At 38.5% G+C, this 16,282-nt stretch overlaps 1 protein-coding gene across 2 annotated transcripts; it reads left to right on the forward strand.

The window, feature by feature from the left end:
* The first annotated feature begins 8,360 nt into the window (after positions 1 to 8,360).
* RFXAP (regulatory factor X associated protein) lies at positions 8,361 to 15,188 on the forward strand. 2 transcript variants are annotated; one of them, XM_081953107.1, is made up of 3 exons: positions 8,361 to 9,070; positions 11,404 to 11,511; positions 12,933 to 15,187. In XM_081953107.1, exons 1-3 carry the CDS (start codon positions 8,537 to 8,539, stop codon positions 13,038 to 13,040), a joined length of 750 nt encoding a protein of 249 aa, XP_081809233.1. In that variant the 5' UTR covers positions 8,361 to 8,536; the 3' UTR covers positions 13,041 to 15,187. The 2 variants fall into 2 exon arrangements, with proteins under 2 accessions (XP_081809233.1, XP_081809232.1); XM_081953106.1 differs by having other exon boundaries at positions 8,386 to 9,070; positions 11,437 to 11,511; positions 12,933 to 15,188.
* The last annotated feature ends 1,094 nt before the right edge of the window (positions 15,189 to 16,282 follow it).

The raw sequence follows: 16,282 nt of genomic DNA on the forward strand, positions 1-16,282 counted from the left end.
CCTACTGGTTCAGACCGGTTCGGCCAAACCGGTAGTGGTTTGGTGGCCTGGGTCGCTAGAACTGGCAGCGACCCAGGCCTGCCACACCCCCGAACTGGTTCTCCAGGTGGTGCCATAGGCACCGCCATCTTGTTTTTTGGTTCTGCGCATGTGCAGAATGTCAGGGGAACAACACCCTGGAGAAAAATTGAGGTCTATGGACCGGGCTGATTCCCTTCAGCATATCATTGAGGTGTTAAGAAAATAAAATAAAAATCTTTGAGAAGTATATTCTAATTAATAAACAAACTTTAATACGAAAATAATAAAAGTAAATAAAACAGAAAGTTAACTAAATTGTTACATTTTGATAATAAAAGCTCCGTCTGCCAACTTGGCAGCCGGACAAAAGAACAAAGGAATAGTTCTGGAATGTGTGAAGCATGCGCAATAAATCACTTTCAGATAACATTTATGACCTGCGCAATAAAGCTTTCTTAGTTTAACTCTTGAGTGTCAGTTTCCAGTCAGTTCATGTCTAGCAAACTTTTTAACATCGTGACACAGAACAATTTTCATTGCACTGTGCATGCGCTCATAGCGTGCGGCATACACACAAGAGAACCAGCAGTAGCGCCTGCAGGAACCCACCCCTGAGTGGAATGTTAACTGTGTGATGTTGTCTACATTTTTTACCTTCCTATCAGGATGAGAAATGCTCTGAAATGGGAGCATTTGGAAAGGTAAATAAACTGAGAAAATAAATAAAATAAAATAATTGACCATAAGAAAAGCCTTCCTATTCGCATCTCCCAAAGACCAAGAAGTCCTTTGGTTAATTGTCTTTCCACTGTTACCTATACCATGCGTGTCAAATTTGCTGCATCATATGACATATCGTGACTTTTTTTCTCTCCGCGGAGCTGGGTAGGCGTGGCCTGCCCATGATGCATCTGGCTGGCACGCTGTCAGTTTGACACCCCTGACCTACACTATCTTTCTACTTCTGAGTCCAATTTTCACAGGGACAAAGCAAATAGGTTAACCTGGTTTAACCAATTTTAATTTAAAATTATAAAATACCTTGAAGACCAACTACTGCCAATTCTCTGCATAAGACAGCATGCTACATCATGACAAATGCTATTTAATAGCTTTGCAAAACCAGAAATATTTTAAAAAAACATTCTTTTCTGGTGCTAAAAGTTTTACTACTTAGTTGGCAGATACTCCTAAATTTTAGTATAGATTTGCTTCTCTGATGGTTCTATCCTGTTATTTGGGCAAGAGTAAACATGTTAATTGTTAACATTCTTGTACTATTTTCTTTCACTTTGTATGACTTTGTGCCTTGACCTTGGTGATGTAGCTCTGTGTCTATTGCCTACAAATACTTTCCTTTAGGCTCAACGTAACTCCTCAGATAACTGTTGATGCAGCTGCACTTGTTTAACTGTCATTTTCACTTTTCATTGGAACAGTTTGAGATTATCCTTATACCATTTCACTGTCCTCAATTTGCCCTTTCTCTTGAACTTTTTTCTTCCCTTGAATTTCTAAATGATTTTTGTTTGAATTCCTTGAAATGGAATTTCTTTCTCTAAGTCCAACAAACCTTATCTTTCTCGTAACTCTTAAACAATCTCTGTCTGGATTAGAGAAGAAAAGAGGCAAACAGGTAGTAAGGACAAGAAGAGTAGCAGGTCTAATGGACTGAAAGCTATGCCTCCACTTTGAAGAAGGCAGTGCTGGTACTAATGTCTAACCTACCAGTTTCGCTTGAGCCAACCCAAAGAATTCTATGTTCTGGCTTACATATTTTGAAGCCCTTTCAGTATATGATGACAATCAAATAAATCCTGATTTATATCACACCTTGTACAAGTGTCTTACCCTGACTAGGTGCTACCATTATTATATTCCAAACTGTTAGTTCTGTGCTTTAGGAGTTACTCCTATTCTAGCAAGGGTTTCTGCGTGTTGGTGTCTTTGAACCAGAGTTGACTCTTGATGAATGCTTAGACTACAGCTTTCTTAGTAAAATTTTCAGAAGTGGTTTGCCACTGTCTTTTTAAGAGACTGAAAGAGCCAAACATCATCTAATAGAATATAATTCTTTATTGGCCAAGTGTGATTAAACACACAAGAAATTTGTCTCTGGTGCATAAGCTCTCAGCGTAAATATAAGCAACAAGTGATAAATCATGATCATAATCATAAAGCACATCATAAATCAAAAGATACAACACTCAGTGTTAGATAGGGATCTAGCTAGTGTTTTACTTAAGAATGGGGTAGAATTCAGTTTCCTCGTTTCTAGCCTGTGCCTATATCAAACTAGCTTTCAGCAGTTCTTTGGAAAGTATGAAGCCTGTATGAAAAGGAGTCTTTTCATACTCCTGCTGCTCTAGGGGTATGCTCTGCTTCTTTTCTGTGAAACTCTGTAATTTTTTTTTATTTTCAACTGCTGCAAGGTTAGTCAGCTCCCCCAAATCCTGTCAGAGGAAGCAACATATGGCAAATGAAATTCTATCAAAATCTGCAGTAGATACAAATGTTTTTGTCTCTATTTACAAATGTCATGATTTCCCTCATGCATTGCTTCTCATTTATATTTAGTGAAGCTGAAATAACAGTTGTTCTCCTGCAGAGCTAAAAAAAATGTCACTAGTGCTACAAAACAATTATTCTGGCCTCTAGATCCTGTAGATTCTCTCCATGACAATCTGCCCCTAATCAGGTCTTTGAGGTCATCCAGAAACACTGAAATAAGTCCACCCACTTGAGCTGCTGCTCAACCACTTCTCTTTCCTTTAATATTATTTGCATTTAATTACATTCTTATTCAAGATAGCCTTATGTCAGGGTATTGATAACATTATACCCCAATAACAATACAATACAATACAATAGTAGAGTTGGAAGGGACCTTGGAGGTCTTCTAGTCCAACCCCCTGCCTAGGCAGGAAACCCTATACCATTTCAGACAGATGGCTATCCAACATCTTCTTAAAGACTTCCAGTGTTGGGGCATTCACAACTTCTGGAGGCAAGCTGTTCCACTGATTAATTGTTCTAACTGTCAGGAAGTTTCTCCTCAGTTCTAAGTTGCTTCTCTCCTTGATTAGTTTCCACCCATTGCTTCTTGTTCTACCCTCAGGTGCCTTGGAGAATAGTTTAATAGATGTCCATTATAAAAGAGTGAATTAAGAATCCCTATGGAAGTTTATTATTTAACATAAGGAACATTAAAAAGACATGTTAATATGTTTCCTTGAATTATATAGAGTGCAGGACTGCAGGCTACTTCTACTGACTGCCGGCTGACTGCAATTTGGCAGTTCAAATCTAACCAGGCTGAAGGTTGATTCAGCCTTCCATCCTTTCAAGGTGGGTAAAATGAGGATCCAAATTGTTGAGGGCAATATGCTGTTTAAGCAGTACACCGTTTAGAGAGGGCTGTAAAGCACTGTGAAGCAGTATATAAGTGCTATTGCTATTGCTGTATCTCTTTCTCCACCCAGAGCTCAAGGTAGCTTTCCTAGAGAATGCCCTTCATTTTACTTTCACAATATCAATATACTATCAAACTATCACCAACAACACAGAAGAGAGCTTTAGATATACACGAAAGGAATCCTAGAATGGTATAAATATTTTGTTGCCTAAATAATAAAAGTGTGCTTCTTCTTCTTCAGTTCATGTAAAGATGCTGACTAGATTGGCAGTTGAATCTTACTTAACATAGACCATGAAACAATAAATACCACAACACGTCTACTTTGAGAAGCCCAAGAATGCTTGTTCTATCTCTTCAACAACAACACAACCCGACATCATGCTGACACTTTAAAAAGGGATTGTTAATCACTGAATTCTACAGCATTGCCTTATGGTTATGATGGAAGGTTTATTCCTTAGCCAATTCTAAGAGTTCATGCATGCATATATATACACAGAGATCTAAAGTTAATCTTGTTTTGTTTTTAGTAAACCTTACAGGCTTTTTAATTTAATAACCAGTATTTGGTACAGTGGTGAAATTAAATTTTTTTTACTACCGGTTCTGTGGGCATGGCTTGGTGGGAGTGGCAGGGGAAGGATACTGCAAAATCTCCATTCCCACCCCACTCTGGGGCCAGCCAGAGGTGGTATTTGCCGGTTCTTCAAATTACTCAAAATTTCTGCTACCGGTTCTCCAGAGCCTGTCCGAACCTGCTGAATTTCACCCCTGATTTGATTCCTATAAAATTTTAGCAAGTTTGTTCTCCAAACCACTGTCAAAATCGACAATCTGAGCTACAAACATTTTCTACTATTTCAGAGCTACAAAATGTCTTCAGCCCAACTCCACCCCATGTTCAACTGGTAATACTGCTGGTAATACTGAACTTTATTTAACTGCATATAATGCAGTCCTGATTTAAAAACAAAGTAAAGCAGAAATAAAAGATTGTTTAAACAGAGAATATGATGGAATCATTAAAAAAAATTCACATGTACCCACAGCTTTTCAAGACTTAAAAAAAGGAACTACCGGTTTAGACTTATTGAAGAGATCTGTGTATCTTTTCCCATGTAGATCTGATGTTAAACTCAAATGGGAAAAAGTGCTTCTATTTAAAAATTAACAGTTGCTACTTTCTTCTCCCCATATTTAGACGGTAACTTGCCTCATGCCACCTTTAGTATATCCATTTATCTCTGAATTGCTAGAATAAAAACAAAAACAAAACTTGAGCTAATCCTTTAAGTCCCTATTTATCAACCTGTGTCCAATCTGCAAATAATTTGACTTGATTCAACGGTGATATTAGTTCAGAATCTTGGCATCTTCAATGGCAGTGAAACAGCTGCTTTTGATAATGAAATGTTTTATCCAGCAAAGGGTTTTGGAAGAAAATAAGTTCCCTGAGGGATAAGTATTTCATTGGCTTAGAAGCACTTCCTTGCCTATGAAATGAGAGACTATCATCTGTGAGTGAGATGAATATTTAAGGGGACAAGTTTAATTTTCCATGATATTGCAAATAATCTCAGCAGAATCATATCATCATACTTAGGTACTTAAAAGAAAAGCTAAGAGTGAATGGTTATGATCTGCCATCATAGATCAGCAATCATTGAAATATTCATAAGAACAGCCTCTGTTGGTGGCAGCTGCATTCCAGAGCTCCTTTCATATAAGGACATAATCACAAAACAAAACATAATTTTGAGAATAAACATCCCAGAGCAGAACATAATCGTAACTGGAATTTCTAGTCACAAGTGTGCTGTCTCATCTTCTCTTTATATTTGACTGCTTATCGACTGTAAAGCCAGTCTAGACTTTTAGCAACTCCTTAAGGCAGATTTCTCCAGAAGGAGCTGCCCATAATGGACCCATCACTGTTGTGACTAAGTACACTCACCATCTGCTGGTTATGTTCTTCTCTTGCTTTTCCAGCATTATGGTCTTCAGAACGGAACAGGATCTTAACATAATGTATCCAAAATATGAAAATGTGAGCCATTTGAGGGAATTTTGACTGAGAATTTTAATATATATAATTTATTTGTTTGTTGTCTTGGCTATCTATATTCTCGGCAGTTATCTACAACACCATAGTTTAAAAGCATCGATACTGTAGCTTCTTTCAAAAATCAAATTTTGCTTCCATAGAGCACCACAGGAAAACCATTTTTTGATTGATTCTGATCTTTGTAAGCATAGACACATCATGGCATCTCAATATCTTTCCCATGGCTTTCATTGCTATCCTATCAAGTGCTAATCTCTGGTGTATTCTCGGTTGTCCGTTCAGGATAGTTAACCCTAAAAAGCAGAATTTATCTATCACATTAAGGTCTTAATTGTCAATTCTAAGGACGGTTGCTGTCCCTCTTGTCATCGAATTTTTTTTTTGGTAATTTTTAAAAAATAATTATTTTTTTACTGTGTTCCTTGACTTTCATTGTCAGAGCTTTTCATGTTTATTTCGTGATACGTCTGGCTGGAATGAGTAGGATTTATTCACAACTTTCTGAATTTCATTTTTTAAAAATCAAATGCACATAGAACTATAGAAAGATGGTTTGTGATTGTGCATCTTTCACAGTCCTAGGAAAGCGATGGCACCTTGAAAATCCTTTGTATGGATTCCTAGGTATGGTGAATAGACCCATATTAGGAATGTGCATGTGATGTTACCATAGTCAAATTACACACACACACACACACACACACTTTCCTCAACTGAAGATAAAATTTGACAATAAAGTAGGCCCTGAAGAAACTATTTCACCACAAGTTAAACATTTGCATATGGCTTCATATTAAACTTCTAAAACTGTACAGATAACTTGTCTTTAAACAAATGGAAAATGTTAACAGAGAAAAGAGAAATTCAGCCAATGAAGTCAGTAGTACGTATTGTTTTCGTACACTAAACAAAATGAGCTAATGTACAAGGTAAAATATTATGAAACATCCTTTAACTATCTCACATTTTCCAATATATCCTAAAAATGGGGAAGATTTCATCAGTTAAAGCACTAGTCTAACTGGACAAGTGTTATAATACAAATTTTAGTGCATGTATGCCCACCAGCATGTTTTATTTCTTTAAAATGAAAATAATTAACTATCATTATTCAAAGTTCTAGTTTTACAGTTAGCACCAAAGGGAATAGATGGAAGCAGTTTTAATAACAATTGCCGTCTAATTATCAACCATTTTTTTCCACAAATGCTAGTTTTCTGCCTTTTCTCCCCATCTAATTGTATAGAATTATTTTTAATTTTTAAATGAAAGGTGCCCAAGAGGTGATTGAGCCCACCAGTTCATATGAAACAGCAACAGAGATGTGTAGCATAATGTCAGATTGCACTTTTCTCTTATTTCTGATTAGACTGTTTTAGCTAACACTTAAGGAAGCAGAAGTGATAAAATCTGAACAAAGTCTGAATTAAGGCATATTATCAGTGGTGAAATTCAATTTTTTTTTTTACTACTGGTCTGTGGGCCTGGCTTAGTGGGTGTGGCAGAGGAAGGATACTGAAAAATCTCCATCCCCTCCCCGCTCCTGGGGCCAGCCAGAGGTGGTATTTGCCGGTTCTCTGAACTACTCAAAATTTCCTCTACCGGTTCTCCAGAATCTGTCAGAACTGGCTGAATTTCACCCCTGCATGTTATGATTGTCCACATATTACAAAGTATCATTTATATATTTTATGAAGAAAACATAATTGGAGACTCTAGAAAGAGTGCAGAGAAGAGCAACAAAGATGATTAGGGGCCTGGAGTCTAAAACATATGAAGAACGGTTGCAGGAACTGGGTATGTTTAGCTTAAGAGAAAGAAGGACTAGGGGAGACATGATAGCATTATTCCAATATCTCAGAGGTTGCCACAAAGAAGAGGGAGTCAAACTATTCTCCAAAGCACCTGAGGGTAGAACAAGAAGCAATGGGTGGAAACTAATCAAGGAGAGAAGCAATTTAGAACTGAGGAGGAATTTCCTGACAGTGAGAACAATTAATCAGTGGAACAGCTTGCCTCCAGAAGTTGTGAATGCCCCAACACTGGAAGTCTTTAAGAAGATGTTGGATAGCTATTTGTCTGAAACGGTATAGGGTTTCCTGCCTAGGCAGGGGGTTGGACTAGAAGACCTCCAAGGTCCCTTCCAACTCTACTATTGTATTATTGTATTATTATTGTATTGATTGACAATGACAAATAGATACTTACAATCGGTACCTTGTGGTCTTTTACCCTGACTACTGTATATATCAAAACAGTGTTTTGTACTGTGTTCTCCATATCATATATGAACACAGAGAATGGATACAGAAACTATTTACTCCAATAGTTTACCACTATTTATTATCCAAATTCTCCCTTAGGATCCTAAGATGACAGTACTAAATACAATGTTCCCTTTATCTTCCACCAACACTGATTTTATTTTTTAAAAACCCATATTTCATTATAATTATTTATTTTAATCATCCTTCTTTGAAGTTTAATTTCTGTTATTTTATCATTTGTTGCCACACTCCAAATTTCGTTAAACCCCTCATTTCTTTGAATATCCCAATTTCGTCCCCAATATTTAGTCACCACTAATCTAGCTGCTATGCTGGCTGGAGAATTCTGGGAGTTGAAGTCCACAAGCCAAGTTTGGGGACCGCTGCCCCATGCAGTCACGCGGTAGCATCTGACACGCCTCACACCATCAACCCAAGTCACCAACGCGACAATCAGACTCGAGCTTATCCCCCGCGGACTTTTGAGTTTGCGCCGCCCCTTTCCCCCCCTCCCCCCGAGTTTCCGGTATAGAGAAGCGGAGGTGACGCACCGCGCGCTCTTGCGCCTGCGCACTAGCCGGCGAGCTGTCACGGCGCTCGCCTCTTCAGTTTGCCGTTGCTGTGGCAGCCGTGGCCTTTGTGGCCTGGCTGCGGGACGATTCGGCCAGGACGGAGGCCCCAGGAAACACCAGCGGCAGCTCGGCCGCTTTCTCCTCCTCCTCCTCCCCTTCTCCATCCCCGCCGCAGTCGCTCACCTTGCTGGTGATGCAGCCCTGCGGCGGGGACGGAGAGGCGGTGGGCGCCATGCTGCAGCCTCAGGTGGTGCAGCCCGCGCAGGCTGTCTCGAAGGTGCCGTCCGCCCAAGGCGGCCTCATGCTCTTCTACGAGCTGGGCCCCACAGGAGACGCCGAAGGGGACAGCGAAGGCGGCGCCGGGGCCACGGGCGCGGACGGGGCGTGCAGTCCTGCCGGCGGCCTGGATGACCTGGACGACGAGGACGAGAGTGGCGCCCAGTCGGGGGGAGGCGGAGGCGGCGGATGCAAAAACTGCACCTACGAGGGTTGCAACGAGACCACCACCCAGGTGGCCAAGCAGCGCAAGCCGTGGATGTGCAAGAGGCACCGCAACAAGATGTACAAGGATAAGTACAAGCGCAAGAAGAGCGACCAGGCCCTCGGAGGCGGCGGCACAGGCGGTGCTGGCGGAGGAGGAAACGCCCCCTGCTCGGCTACCGCGGTTGTGGCGGCGGCGGCAGCGGCGGCTGGAGCTGCCCTTTCGGGGAGCGGTGGGCGAATTGAGGTAAGGGGAAGGGGCTGTGACAGCCACGGGCTGAGTTTCTTCTTGCAGTTCTTGGGTTTAAACGAATAAAAGGCATAAAGCAGCCTACCCTGTTAGGCCGTGGCAAGATTCAAAACAAAAAATACTACAGGGTTTGTGGGCGTGGCATGGCATGGTGGGGGTGGCAGGAGAAGGATACTGTAAAATCCCCCTGTTCCTCCCGATCAGCTGGGATTCAGGAGGGAGAGAATAGAAGGGGGCGGGGCCAGTCAGAGATGGTATTTACCGATTCTCCAGAAGTGGTCAGAACCTGCTGAATGCCAATTCTAAACCAGAAAGTGGGTTCGTTCAGTAAATAGAATAGAATTCTTTATTGGCCAAGTATGAGCGGACACACAAGGAATTTGTCTTGTGGCTTGGTGGGCGTGGCAAGGGAAGAATACTGTAAAATCCCCATTCCCTCCCCACTCCAGGGAAAGGATACTATAAAATCTCCAATGTATTGCCCAGTCTGGCTAAACTAGAAAGTGAGTTCGTTCAGTAAATAGAATAGAATTCTTTATTGGCCAAGTATGAGCGGACACACAAGGAATTTGTCTTGTGGCTTGGTGGGCGTGGCAAGGGAAGAATATTGTAAAATTTCCATTCCCTCCCCACTCCAGGGAAATGATACTATAAAATCTCCATTCCCTCCCCACTCCAGGGGAAGGATACTATAAAATCTCCAATGTATTACCCAGTCTGGCTAAACCAGAAAGTGAGTTCGTTCAGTAAATAGAATAGAATTCTTTATTGGCTAAGTATGAGTGGACACACAAGGAATTTGTCTTTGGTGCATATGCTCTCAGTGCACATATATATATACTACATTCATCAAGAATAATAAGATATAACACTTGGTGATAGTCATAGGTTACTAATAAGCAACCAAATCATACTAGGAAACAAAACAATATACATTTTAAAGATACAAGCAACATGGTTATAGTCATAAATGGCGAGGTACAAGGAAGGAAGAGAAGATTATTAGTAATACAGTCTTAGTAGATAATGACAGTGTTGTGGGAATTAGTTAAGTGACAGTGATGGCATTTGGGACAAACTGTCCTTGTGTCTTAGTTGTTCTGGTGTGCAGTGCCCTATAGCGTAGTTTTGAGGGTAGAAGTTTAAACAATTTGTGTCCATGATAACTCTGTATTTGTAGACATCTTTTAGATATTGCTTCCTGTCTTTTCCATGTAACACTGTAGTGACGTTCAGAAGTTCCTGGAAGGAATCCTGTATTTTAAAACATGTACATCTCTTTTTCTAAATGGCAGCCTATAAGCTGTTGCTACAATATCATTTACTTCTTTACCATCCAGGCCCAAACTAGTCCACTAGGTTTGTTGATTGTGTTGTTTGTACTACTCTTCAGGTACATAATGTCATTCCACTTTGGTTCCACTGGTACAATAGCCTATGTTAGCTTTCAACAACATAGCTACTTTAATTATTAATTATATCCAAAACTCACACCACTTTTTCTGGCATTCATTTGCCTTAGAACCATGTTTACTAATATGTTACTATTTATTTGTTACATTTATTGCTGGATATTTTGCTGTGTGGCTATTCTGGGCAGTTTACAACTATTATTCTATTATGTGATGAAACATTTAGCACTCATTTGGATAAACAAGAAAACAGCTCTGGCTGAAACTTGCAGTTTCCAATTGCTTTCAGATTAATTTTTAAATGAAGCTGCTGGCTGATTTTTGAGGACTTGGGAAAACTTTCATCCACTTGTAAAGTTATAGGCCAGGAATATCAGTATAAGAATTTTTAAAAACAAATTTCTATCGTTTCTTAATGGAATATGTGTAGGTCAGTGCAGTTACAGCCTCACTGCTAGAGCAAAAGCTATTTACAAAAATAATTCTGTAGGATTCTTACATTTAAAATGTTTCTAATTTCTCAGAAATATTTCTGACTTTAAAACTAAAATAGATTTCACATGATTAAAGTATAAATGAAATATATTCCGTGGAAGACTCAGAATCCTTTGATATTTATCTTCATTAGAGATTTAACCATTAGTTTCTAATATTTATTTTAAAAGTCTGAAATTAGGCTATAGCTAAAGTTACACCATGTACCTATTATTCTGTGTTAAATACATTATTTTCTTGATAAAGAAAACTTATTTATCATTAGGTTCTATTTTCAAAATATGTTTTACTGTAGAGAGAAATGAAATAGTTAAATAATAAGTGGTTCACTTATAGGTTACCTATAAAGTATGTAGATGAATTTTTCTGATGGAACAAATACAATTTACTTTTCCTCTTTTTTGTATTTGTGTATATGCTAAGGATTGCACTGAAACTTCCGTTTCTGTATCAAAGCAAAGAACAGGTAATATTGGAGATCGGCCTGCAAAACCTACACTTTTGGAACAGGTGCTAAATCAGAAAAGGCTGGTAAGTATTATGATTAATTTCTAAAAAGCTGCTTTAGGAAATGAATATACTAGTAAAATAGGGTAAACCTGTTGTGCTACATTTATTTCATAAGAACTTTTAAAACAAGACACATTTGTGATTTGCTGTCAGCCCAACATTGAGAAACACTGAGTTGCAGAGTGTTGTTGCACTGTAACTTTTAGCCTTCTTTGTTACTTATTGTTGGCTAGGCAGGTTATTGCTGCTGAAACTTACAGGTTTCCAAATACTGCTGAACTGTATATACTCAACTGCTGCCAGTTAATAACCCAATATATTCTGGAAGTGTTCTGTTCAAATTGGAAAAGGTGAAACTTCAAAAGCAAAGGAATAGCAGGGCAAGTAACAGTTTCTAAGGTGGTTGTTGGCCATTTACAAAACATGAATGACTCAGTCATCTCTTTCCTAATCAAAAATGACTCATTTTTCTGCAGTAGCCAATGCATGACTTACGATTGTTACCCATTGTTTTTATAATCCTCTCAGTTGGTCGGTCCCTCCTTCTCAAAAGCAAGGAACTGGTGTGAACAGGATAGGTACCAGTGAAAATCTGTCTTGGGAAGTTTAAACACAATCTGTTTCTGTCTTTCTCTAACTCCTCCCCCAGCATGGAAATGGAGGAAGGTGGAAATTAGAATGGCAGTAGAGATTACGCTTCTAAAGAGGCCTGTGCTGCCCCAGCAGTATATAGCTAGTGCAGGAATTAAGAAGTGTCTCCTTTAAGAAACTACTAAGAAATTCATGGGAAATGTAGTTCCATGACATGTGATCACATCTCTGTTTATGATTGGCCACTGGGGCATCTTGCCCACATGCAAAGTTTATATCCGGGCAGTTTAAATGCTTTTGTGAACCGAATAGTAGCGTTCTACATCTCTGCTCAGCATGGGGATAAATTCATCATCTTTTTACACTACGTGATGGGACAGATCATGGAAAGTCAGAAGTATCTTAACACTGAACTGTAAGTTTGGTGTTAAGAATGCCTGATAATAAACTTGATCTGAAAAAGATTCCTAAGCGTGGAGTTAACTGCATGCCCCGAGCAAGCCTACAACCTTTGAGGCAGAACAAGGTCCCAGAGTTTTGTGGGTCTTAAATTACTGTTTCTACCTTGGAAGAGATGAGGGATCGTTAACTCTTGAACTGTAAAGTAGAGAAAAGCTAATATAGATCGTAGTGTGTCCCAGGAGCCCTATATGGGATGTACTATATAAAGGCGCAAACAATGTAAAATGAGAAAGAAAGCTTCACTAATGGGTAAATATTTTTTTTATTTAATTGGTCTGTCCCACTGAATACAATATGTCTAATGTGGCCATGTGATGATTCTGCATGTACAGTATTCAATGCAGTTCCATGGTTAGAATAGGGGAACTTACATTTTTGTTTCTATCTAGTCACTTCTGAGAAGTCCTGAAGTTGTACAATTTCTGCAAAAACGACAACAGCTGCTAAGTCAACAAGCATTGGAACAAAGACAACAGTTTTCAGGAGCACCAATGTAACAGCAACAGTTTCATAGCAGAAGTAAACACTATTATAATGGGGTCTACTGAATTTCTGTAACTGTTGTAGTTGGCTTCATTTTCTGTACTGCCCTTTTGCTTTTTTTTCTTTGGTTTTATTTGAAATTGACGTTTTAAATTATTTTTATGAGCTTTGTGCAGCTTCTCCTTTCAATTACAAACTTCCATTGATTCATTTTGGAAGTTACATTGTTGATTTTGGGAAAGGTGAACTGATAAACAATAAGCTGCTTTTTATTTTATGCAAACTAACCTTGCATAAAGTTATTATTTTATGACATTCATTGAAGAAAACAATAGTTACTTTCTATGGAAGTTTTAAACAATGAACTTTGAGCCACTCCAGTAACTTCTTGTTCAGGAAGCCACATCTGAGTTTATTTTACTAACTGGGGGACTGTAGCAAGATTTGGCTCACAGTCCCATTACTGTTGTTAGATTTGTCTACCAGGCAATCTAATTGATAATTTTATATTACATTATAAATAATGTGTTCCAGGTTTGTATTAATGTTATGTACATTTTGTACACATGGTTGACTATTTAGTGTATTTCAGTATATTACTGCCAGGATTCATTAAGAGGCATTTATTTAAATTTATTTATATTATTGTTGCATTTTAATGACTTATTTGTACTAAGGAACACCCATAGTTTATATAAGACTATTTTAAAACATCATTTTGTATATTTGTAATTTTTGAACTCTTTCTGAACATGCAGTTTTTTAAAAAGACTTTTTGTAAAATGTCATTTAAGTTAATTTTTTACATCAGATTTTTTAAGGATTTTGTAATTGTACAAATTAGGTTGACTCCAGTGTTAAGATCAATAAAATGAATCAATCCAAGGGCTCAGTCATTACATAGTTCTGTTGTAACTATATGTCTGAATCCAAGCCATTGTGTATAATTGATATTGTCTTCTACGTTATCATATCCTCATTACTTAGTATTTCTCAGCAAAGACCTTAGTGGGTGACTTTAGGCCAGTCACTCTCTCTCTCAGCCCAACTCACCTCAGTGTTGCTGTTTTGGGGGAAATAGGAAATGAGTATTGGATACATTCTCTGCCTTATATAAATAATAAATGCAGGATTAAAAAAATAAACTGTCAAGAAACACAGATTTAAAGTGTGGATTTTTTATTTCCCTGTTGCATTAAATGTTTTAACAAACTATTGGTTAATTTTTTTCAATACTGTTTGAAATAAGTTTATATTCAACATTCTGTTTCATTGCCCATTTCTGTAAACATGATATGACCCATAATGGAGTACATTTTGGTGTAGCAAAGCCTAGAGTGAGAAGGGCTTCTGTTACACTACTAGCTTACCACCTTTACTAAGTGAAAACACCTAGCCGCAATCATTTGAAATTACTTAAGAAACAAGACCAAGCCATTAGAGGTTGACATATGATCATAATGGAGCCTGCCCATCACTGCCATTATAACAGTTATAAAATAGGTCAACCTACTTGGTCAACATGATTTTATCATTTCTCGGCGAACGTCGTGATTGTAAAGTGACCATTGCAGTCAATGAGCAAACCAATGGTTCTCTTGAATCAGTTTTGCTGAAAACTAAGAAATGCTGGTTTTCAGCAAAACCATTGTAAGAATTGATCATGTGACCATGGGATGCTGTAAATGGGCTAGTTGCCAAGTGCCTGACATAGAGTCATATGACTATGGGTGTCAGGCAGCTATTGGAACTTTGGAATCTAGTAAGAAGCATTCGGATATGTCGTATCTTTGAAAAGTTGCTAAGTGACCAGTTGTAAGTTGAGGGCTACCTGTAAGCTACAAAAAAAGAGCTTCCAGGAAGCCAATATACAAGAGGAAATTAAAGAGCTGGATGGTCTCAGGTTTTCATGAAATACTCCCATTAACTCAAAAACTACTTGAGATAGATGCAAAAAGGGACCAGGTCACACCCTAAAGAGAGCTGCTGAGCAACTGTCAGCAGATGCAATAGGAATAGAGGAATATTGATGTTTCATTGCCCTTATTTTCATTAGAGCATCCCAAATATTTACCCCATGTTCTTACCCCATTGGGGAGAGATGGTTCCTCAGATATCCTGGATCCATGCGATGTAGTGTTTTAAAGGTAACAGACAACACCTTGAATTGGAACCAAAAGCGGACTGGTAACCAATGCAGCCCTAAAGGTATACAGCTCTAGAAGCTCTCACCAGTTGCAGCTTTCAAATACTCTCCAAGGGTAGCTCCATGTACAGCATGTTGCAGTAATCCAACCCAAAATGACCATGTGCATGGCCTCAGGATCCAGGTAAGGGCATAACTTCTCTTGTGCTTCATCCATTTGCTCTTAGCAATCCACAGCACATCCTAGGATTGCTGCACTAGAAGAGGTCACATATTGGCAATATAACCCAAGTCCTCCCTTTCTCATGCTTGACCTATCCATCTAGTCCCCATGAAAAATGCCAAGCTCCTTGTTGATTTCTATTAGACCCATCAGTTGCTGCGGACATATCAATCGAATAGACTCTTATCTTCCCACAAAGGAGCAGATGATCCATCGGATTGGAAACAATCACAGAGTACTCTGTGCTTCCAAAGCAATGGATTGATATTAATTTCCTCTACAAGACCATGTTGCAACAACCTCAAGGCAAAAACGTATCTAGATGTCCAAAATCCTTGATGTGGTTTTGCATGACATGGATCCTTGAAAATATGTGGGAAAAAACCACCTATTAATCAGATCACTGATTGCTATAATCAGATACTTGGATGTTTACATATATATGCTGGTACTTAGAAATTTTGTAGGAAAAGTATGACATATAATATTCAATCCATTCAAAGGTGATGATACAAATAAATCACTATTAATTTCTCATATTCTACTTTTCAAATTTCAATTTATGAATCTAGGTTGAAATCTTTGTTTTCAAATTTTAATGTGTTTTAAGAGAGTCTGTGGTCTTCCCTACTTTTACACACACATTTTATTTGGACATACAAATACAGTCCTAACTATTCTTTCAACAGGCCAACCTATTGATAGAGATAGCTGTTATGTATAGTTGTATAGATAGTCATCACGTATCCAGACTTAAATAAATCAGAGAAAAAGTGTAATCTTAACCAGATTTTTTAAGGCTGCAATATAGCATTGCAGTGATCATTCAGTGCTCTGAAGCACACTTTCAAAAAAATCCAAGTAGAATTACAATGGTAACTTGCTTA

This window comes from Natrix helvetica, assembly GCF_964273705.1.
Source record: "Natrix helvetica genome assembly, chromosome: 4".
Taxonomy (NCBI): domain Eukaryota; kingdom Metazoa; phylum Chordata; class Lepidosauria; order Squamata; family Natricidae; genus Natrix; species Natrix helvetica.

What these genes read in the sequence shown, in the direction of transcription:
- RFXAP (XM_081953107.1), top strand. Translation starts at nt 8,537, where the DNA reads ATGCAGCCCTGCGGCGGGGACGGAGAGGCGGTGGGCGCCATGCTGCAG. An exon ending in GGAGCGGTGGGCGAATTGAG is followed by an intron (nt 9,071 to 11,403) that starts GTAAGGGGAAGG and finishes GTATATGCTAAG; the next exon opens with GATTGCACTGAAACTTCCGT. An exon ending in TGCTAAATCAGAAAAGGCTG is followed by an intron (nt 11,512 to 12,932) that starts GTAAGTATTATG and finishes GTTTCTATCTAG; the next exon opens with TCACTTCTGAGAAGTCCTGA.